The sequence below is a fragment of the Osmerus eperlanus genome, chromosome 3 (genome assembly GCF_963692335.1).
Source record: "Osmerus eperlanus chromosome 3, fOsmEpe2.1, whole genome shotgun sequence".
In the NCBI taxonomy this organism is placed as follows: domain Eukaryota; kingdom Metazoa; phylum Chordata; class Actinopteri; order Osmeriformes; family Osmeridae; genus Osmerus; species Osmerus eperlanus.
In genome coordinates, this window is record NC_085020.1 from 23,402,237 (window position 1) to 23,410,507 (window position 8,271).

Here is an 8,271-nt window from a genome sequence, read left to right on the forward strand (position 1 = left end):
CCTCCTCTCCTCTACCTCCTCTCCTCTACCTCCTCTCCTCTACCCTCTCCTTCTCTCCTCTACCCTCTCCTTCTCTCCTCTACCCTCTCCTTCTCTCCTCTACCCTCTCCTTCTCTCCTCTACCCTCTCCTCCTCTCCTCTACCCTCTCCTCCTCTCCTCTACCTCCTCTCCTCTACCTCCTCTCCTCCTCTCCTCTACCCTCTCTCCTCTACCCTCTCCTTCTCTCCTCTACCTTCTCCTTCTCTCCTCTACCCTCTCCTTCTCTCCTCTACCCTCTCCTTCTCTCCTCTCCTTCTCTCCTCTACCCTCTCCTCCTCTCCTCTACCCTCTCCTCCTCTCCTCTACCTCCTCTCCTCTACCTCCTCTACCTCCTCTCCTCTACCTCCTCTCCTCTACCTCCTCTCCTCCTCTCCTCCTCTCCTCTACCCTCTCCCCTCTACCCTCTCCTTCTCTCCTCTACCCTCTCCTTCTCTCCTCTACCCTCTCCTTCTCTCCTCTACCCTCTCCTTCTCTCCTCTCCTTCTCTCCTCTACCCTCTCCTTCTCTCCTCTACCCTCTCCTTCTCTCCTCTACCCTCTCTCCTCTACCCTCTCCTCTACCCTCTCTCCTCTACCCTCTCCTTCTCTCCTCTACCCTCTCTCCTCTACCCTCTCCTTCTCTCCTCTACCCTCTCCTTCTCTCCTCTACCCTCTCCTCCTCTCCTCTACCCTCTCCCCCTCTCCTCTACCCTCTCCTTCTCTCCTTCTCTCCTCTCCTTCTCTCCTCTACCCTCTCCTTCTCTCCTCTACCCTCTCTCCTCTACCCTCTCCTTCTCTCCTCTACCCTCTCCCCCTCTCCTCTACCCTCTCTCCTCTACCCTCTCCTTCTCTCCTCTACCCTCTCCTCCTCTCCTCTACCCTCTCCCCCTCTCCTCTACCCTCTCCTTCTCTCCTCTACCCTCTCCTTCTCTCCTCTACCCTCTCTCCTCTACCCTCTCCTTCTCTCCTCTACCCTCTCCTTCTCTCCTCTACCCTCTCCTTCTCTCCTCTACCCTCTCCTCCTCTCCTCTACCCTCTCCTCCTCTCCTCTACCTCCTCTCCTCTACCTCCTCTCCTCCTCTCCTCTACCCTCTCCTTCTCTCCTCTACCCTCTCCTTCTCTCCTCTACCCTCTCCTCTACCCTCTCCTTCTCTCCTCTACCCTCTCCTTCTCTCCTCTACCTCCTCTCCTCTACCCTCTCCTTCTCTCCTCTACCCTCTCCTTCTCTCCTCTACCTCCTCTCCTCTACCCTCTCCTTCTCTCCTCTACCCTCTCCTTCTCTCCTCTACCTCCTCTCCTCTACCCTCTCCTTCTCTCCTCTACCCTCTCCTTCTCTCCTCTACCTCCTCTCCTCTACCCTCTCCTTCTCTCCTCTACCCTCTCCTTCTCTCCTCTACCTCCTCTCCTCTACCCTCTCCTTCTCTCCTCTACCCTCTCCTTCTCTCCTCTACCTCCTCTCCTCTACCCTCTCCTTCTCTCCTCTACCCTCTCCTTCTCTCCTCTACCTCCTCTCCTCTACCCTCTCCTTCTCTCCTCTACCCTCTCCTTCTCTCCTCTACCTCCTCTCCTCTACCCTCTCCTTCTCTCCTCTCCTCTACCCTCTCTCCTCTACCTTCTCCTTCTCTCCTCTCCTCTACCCTCTCTCCTCTCCTCTACCCTCTCCTTCTCTCCTCTCCTCTACCCTCTCCTTCTCTCCTCTACCTTCTCTCCTCTCTCCTCTTCTTCTTCCTCTTTTATCATCTCCTCTTCTCCAGCCTGTTCTCCTTTCATTTCCTCTTCTATCTCATTAGTGAAGGAAGTCATTGAAAGAATATGTAAAGAGAGAGAGAGTGGCAGAGAGATATAGGTCACACACTTACATGCACAAACCAGCCCCAAGACAGACAAAGAGCACAGACACCAAGGCAACAGCATGTGTGTGATAGAAAAAGAGAGAGAGAGGAAGAGAGGAAGAGAGAGAGAGAGAGAGAGAGGAAGAGAGAGAGAGAGAGAGGAAGATATATCAGAGAGAGTAAAGAGAAGAGCGTCACACTGGCGCATGCACTCACCGTCCCAGAGCCCCTCTAAACAACAAGCACACACATCCAGCTCCATGTCAACAGGTGACAATGCGTGAGAGCCAAAAGCAGACCTCAGCAACGCAGGCCGCTCACGCATGGGTGCTATCACAAACACAATTAAGAAAACACTCTCATGCAAACAGCGCAAGCTCATCCACCGTGATTGTAAGGTAATTGCTCGTCGACATCCTCTTTCAACACTGGCACACGCGATGGCATAGATCGCAAAATCATAATCAACGTCAACAAACCCTGTAAACCTGTTTGATCCCCTATGACCTCTGTGTGACCTAGCACCGCTGAGGGTACTGCATTGTATGTGTGTGTGCATGTGTAAGGTGGTGAGAAGTGGGGGGGGAGACTAATAGATTCCTAGAATTCAAACAACTGCTGGCAGAGGACGAGACACTGGAACGAGAAGGGAGTGTGTGTGTGTGTGTATGTGTGTGTGTGTGCTAGCATCTATGCTCTAGTAATACCTCTGTCTCGACACATACATCCCTGACCAACACACTGAGAGACCACCTCGCCGTCACAGTTCGAATACACAGAAACCTCCAGATGAGAGAAAGGTGTATGACCCAACTAAGAGCACACAACCTAAACAGTCAGGACCTCCCAGATTGTGCTGCTCACTGTGGTGTCACACACAAACCTCTTGCGGAGTTTGGCAGAAATTAAAGGGTGCCAATGCTTTTGTTCTGCCTGTTTGTTTGCAGGGTCACTGGGGCACTGACAAGAGAATAACGCCTGGTTTGTTTTTTACAGCTAACAGGCTTTTGTGAGACCATTAACCACGGTGTTCATTAGGACCAACAAAAAAACAGCCACCAACTAATTGCTTCTTAACTCCTTGGGCTTCCACACACAGACAGAAGCCCTTCGCTCTCTCGTATCTCTGGGAGCTGTTTCCACGGCAAAGGTCGTCGCTCTGCCTGCGAGGTGTGAGAATTTTCAGGAGGACTGGCGTCTGATGGCGCAGAACAAAACAGTTTAGGGGGGAAAATGGGGAGAGAGGTGGAGGGAGAAGGAAGACAGCTCTTTGTTGTGGGAAGATGGGAGTACTGGACCTTAAACCCTGTCTGATCTCATCATCGGCTCATCCGAAGCGAAGCATCGTCGATGCCAAATCCTCGAAAGAGAAGAACGCCCCAACAGCCAAGAGGAAAGGCTGTGAGAATGTAAACACAATGTTTTTACAAATTGACTAAGAGATTTTCCCATAGTAGATGTAAGCACTTACTAAAGACAAACACCTACTGTTATCCTTTCCCACACACGGACACACATGCACATTTTGATTGGAATTTGGTGGGCAGAAACATCCGTTGGTTGTCACCCATACCGACGCCCAGAGTTGAAGCTCCGAGACGGTCTCCTCTTTTCACTGTTCAGTTTGCGAAGTGTTTTACGTAATTCGGACAACAACAAGTGTGTCCTGCTCTCTGTGACTAACAGCACAGCAGGGGGCTCAATGCTCCTCACTCAGTCCACTCACACAGGCTGTTAGAGAGAGAGAGGGGGAGGTGGAGGGGGAGGGAGAGCGAGAGGGAGAGAGAGAGAGAGAGAGAGAGAGAGAGAGAGAGAGAGAGAGAGAGAGAGAGAGAGAGAGAGAGAGAGAGAGAGAGAGAGAGAGAGAGAGAGAGATACTTTTGTACACTATATGTTGGCTCTGGCAATATTTTGAGTCTTTCTTGACCTGCCAATAAAGCACTTGAAATAAAAAAAATAAAAAAAGTTGAGAGAGGAGGTTAGAGAAAGAGAGAGATGCAGAAAGAAAGAGAGTGTGAGAGAGAGAGGGGCAGAGAGAAAGAGAGAGAGAGGCAACAGTCCAGTTTTGTGGAAACTTGACACCTCCAGCTCAGGAGTAGGCTCTCTGACACACGGGGTCACAGCAGAGGCAGATGTGGGAACCTTTTCAGTTTTTTTGTTTTTCTATCGCACTTTCATCCAAGTCGTTCTGCCCTCCTGCCACTCTGTGTTGTGAATGTTTACTCTGAAGTGCCCTGGCTTAGAGGGCGTGTATTCATCTCATATGGCCTTATTACCTCTGCTGCTAAAAAGGTGAGCAGGCCTCTCTGTCATCCTGTTTATTTAGAAAGCCCTCGACCAGGACAAATAACCTCAGGTCCACTTTAGCGGGCTGCTGGCCTTTTGGTGCGTTGCTTTAAAAGGGAAAAAGAAAATCTGTTGAGCTGATATGAATTTGTTCCAGTTGTGTTAAGAAACAGGAGGAATGTTAACAGGAAAGCAAAGAGACCAGAACTGACTCTCTGGCATGGTCTGGTCTGGCATGGTGTAGTCTGGTCTGGCATACTCTGGTCTGGCATGGCCTGGTCTGGCATGGTCTGGCACGGTCTAGTCTGGTCTGGCATGGTCTAGTCTGGTCTGGCATACTCTGGTCTGGCATGGCCTGGTCTGGCATGGTCTGGCACGGTCTAGTCTGGTCTGGCATGCTCTGGCATAGTCTGGTCTGGCATGGTCTAGTCTGGTCTGGCATAGTTTGGTCTGACATAGTCTGGTCTGGCATGGTCTGGTCTGGCATGGTCTAGTCTGGCATAGTCTGGTCTGGCATGGTCTAGTCTGGTCTGGCATAGTCTGGTCTGGCATGGTCTGGTCTGGCATGGCCTGGTCTGGTCTGGCATGACATGGCATGGTCTAGTCTGGCATGGTCTGGCATGGTCTGGTCTGGCATGGTCTAGTCTGGTCTGGCATAGTCTGGTCTGGCATGGTCTGGCATGGTCTGGTCTGGCATGGTCTAGTCTGGCATGGTCTGGTCTGGTATGGTCTGGTCTGGTCTGGCATGGTCTGGTCTGGTATGGTCTGGCATGGTCTAGTCTGGTCTGGCATGGTCTGGCATGGTCTAGTCTGGCATGGTCTGGCATGGTCTAGTCTGGTCTGGCATGGTCTGGTCTGGTCTGGCATGGTCTGGTCTAGTCTGGTCTGGCCTTGACCCCACACGTGCATTTAAACACACACATGCACACACACCAGTACATCAATACAGTCAGGTGTGTATGTGTTGTGTGTGTATTGGTGTGTGTGTGTTGTGTGTGTATTGGTGTGTGTGTTGTGTGTGTATTGGTGTGTGTGTGCATTTCAGACCATGTTTTCCCTTTTATGGCCAAACGTCTTGAGAACCTGATTAGTTCATACTTTCCCTGCTTGTGTGGAGTTAGCCGTTGTGACAGGACTGTAATGTGTTTTATAGATGCGCTTGCAAGTCACCCCGTAAATAGGTCATCCGTCTGAAGTGTGGTGTGTCATGTGTTCCTTTCCAGCTTTCTAATGACTTCTCTTTCTCTGTCCTGGTTCTTCTAGACCTAAGTGCAGCTTTTGACACGGTGGATCATGAGATTCTCTTGGAACGTATGGAGAACTATGTTGGGATTTCTGGTACATCACTTCAGTGGTTTAGATCGTATCTATCCGATAGATCACAATATGTCCACTATGATGGCTGCTCATCCAGGAGCTCCACTGTAAAATACGGAGTACCACAGGGTTCAGTTCTAGGCCCTCTGTTATTTTCTCTCTATATGCTGCCTTTAGGAAACATAATTAGAAGCTCTGGGGTAAATTTTCACTGTTATGCAGATGATACTCAGCTATATATGTCTATAAAGTCTGGAGAATTTCCACATGCTATGGAAAAATGTGTTTCTAGGTTGAGAGCTTGGATGACTGCAAATTTCCTTCTTCTAAATTCGGATAAAACCGAGGTTCAAATTTTCGGTCCTAAAAAATATAGAAATTATTTTTCCAATCTGACCTTAGACCTAGACGGCGTCAAAGTCTCTCAAAACCAGCTAGTAAAAAATTTAGGAGTCACAATGGACCCAGACCTTTCGTTTGAGTACCATATTAAGCAAATTACTAGAACTGCATTTTTCCATCTACGTAATATTGCCAAAATACGAAAATTTCTCTCAAAGGATGATGCCGAAAAACTAATACATGCATTTGTTACGTCCCGATTGGACTATTGCAATGTGTTGTTCTCGGCCTCCCAATTACCCACCTAAAAAATTTACAGCGGGTGCAAAATGCTGCTGCTAGACTATTGACCAGAACAAGAAAGTTTGATAACATAACATCTACTCTTGTCTCTCTACACTGGCTCCCTATCCAAGCCAGAGCTGACTTCAAAGTTCTACTACTAACCTACAAATCTCTGCATGGATTGGCACCACTGTACCTCTCCGGTCTCCTTGCACCCTATTGCCCCGCAAGGACACTTAGATCTCAAGATGCCGGCTATCTGGTGGTTCCCAAAATTAAGAAAAAAACAGCTGGAGGTAGGGCGTTCTCATATAGAGCGCCTCTTCTCTGGAATAAACTACCCGTCTCAATTAGGGAGTCTGATACTGTTTCGACGTTTAAAATTAGGTTAAAAACGTTATTGTTTAGTCAATTCTACGACTGTTAAAAGGTAAGTATGTTACTAGTTGGAGGCAACGGGGGACGGGTTGTTTCCATCCTTATTCTTTAAGTATAACTTATTTTAGAGTTCTCTTCCCCTGGAACAGATTTCATGTTCCAAATGAGGGGGGCTGTTGCTGTCTTGGTGTGTGGGGTTGCATCAAATTCCCCTTTTTTGCTCTGTTAAATTGCTGCACCAGTCCACACTTGACCGGTGGGGATCTCATTCTATTATGACTGTAACTGTTAGCTGCTCCTGGCATTCTCTAATCCCTGCTCTCCTCTCTCTGTCCCCCCCCACACACATCCCTTGTGGTGTGGGGGGTTTGAGTTGTCAGCACCTGCCTGGTCGTCGGTCAGCCAACGCTGGACCTGGTCGCGAGTCTCCCGGTCCTGTCCTACATCTATAAAGTTGAATAATGGATTTTGGTGTTTTAAAAACCCATCGACACTGTATGACTATGTTTAGCCTGTGTTCTGCTCCTCTCTCTCACCAACCGTCTCTGGAGGAGGGGATCCCTCTCTGAATTGCTCCTCCCAAGGTTTCTTCCTTTTTTTTTTTTTTCTCCTGTTGAGAGTTTTTTGGGAGTTTTTCCTTGTCTTCCTTGAGGGTTTAGGTTGGTTGAGGGGCAGTTCTATGGGCATATGTGAAGCCCTCTGTGACATGCTTGCGTGTAAAAAGGGCTATACAAATACATTTGATTTGATTTGATTGGATTTGATGGGCTGGACATGGCTGTCTGACGTCCTGTGTTGATACGCTGTAGTCAGCTGGGATTACAGAAAACATGCTGTTCTACTGGCTTGTCACTGTCACTGCAGTTAGGGTTAGCAAAAAGGGCTGTGTGGAATATGACTCTTCACCCTCACATGTCCACAACTCTGCATTGCTGTTTTAACACGACCACAAAACGCTCATTATTTAGCAGCAGTTCACGAGCAGTACGTTCAGAAACGCCACAGAGACAATCCAGAAGAATTCCTCGTCGGCGACACTTTCCTCTGCGGTAAATGTATGTTGTAGAAACTGCACCCTGGGTAGACCTTGGGTAATACTTTCCCAGAAAAGCAATTATCCTGAAGGAACCCCCCCCCCCCCCCCCTTCATGGCAAAGAAAGAATTATGATTTGTATCTTCGCTTACCTCTGAAATTTCCCATCCTTGCTGGGCCAGGACTAGCTCAGCTCTCTGCTCACTTCCTCCAAGCCTCAGTCCAGAGCAGGAATGACACCGGCTAGCACTGCACAACTACCTTCCTGCTAGCAACCCACTAACCTAGCTGGTTCTTCAACATTACTTCACTTGTTTTCCTTCAAACTGAAACAAAGAAAGAACAGGGTGACAGCGGATACCGGGCCGGTTTGGAGCTTCCATACATCCCCTGTCAATCTGAAATCTGTTCAAAGTCAGCTGAGGAAGGCCAAGTCCCCATGATGTAACGTGGTCAAAGCCAATCAGGGCAGCTTAAAGAGCGGTCAGCCAATCAGGGCAGCTTAAAGAGCGGGCAGGGCTGGCTGGAGTTAACATGGGAGAGAGACTGTCTGTACACCTGGAGAGAGACTGTCTGTACACCTGGAGAGAGACTGTCTATAGACCTGGAGAGAGACTGTCTGTAGACCTGGAGAGAGACTGTCTGTACAACTGGAGAGAGACTGTCTGGGGTCTCTGCTGGTCTCTTACTGGAGTCTCTCTTTCTGTGGAGTCAAAACACAATCTGTCTGGGAAGTTCACAAGATAAATCACCTACTTGCATATGCAAACTACAATACA

At 49.0% G+C, this 8,271-nt stretch overlaps 1 protein-coding gene across 1 annotated transcript in view; it reads right to left on the bottom strand.

Annotated features, from left to right (window-relative positions):
* LOC134017910 (plakophilin-4-like) overlaps nt 1-7,660 on the bottom strand; it is a 45,886-nt gene extending 38,226 nt beyond the window's left edge. The window contains 1 exon segment of the mRNA XM_062458041.1: nt 7,645-7,660. Within this exon segment, the coding sequence (XP_062314025.1) occupies nt 7,645-7,660 (16 nt within the window).
* Between the last annotated feature and the right edge of the window lie 611 nt (nt 7,661-8,271).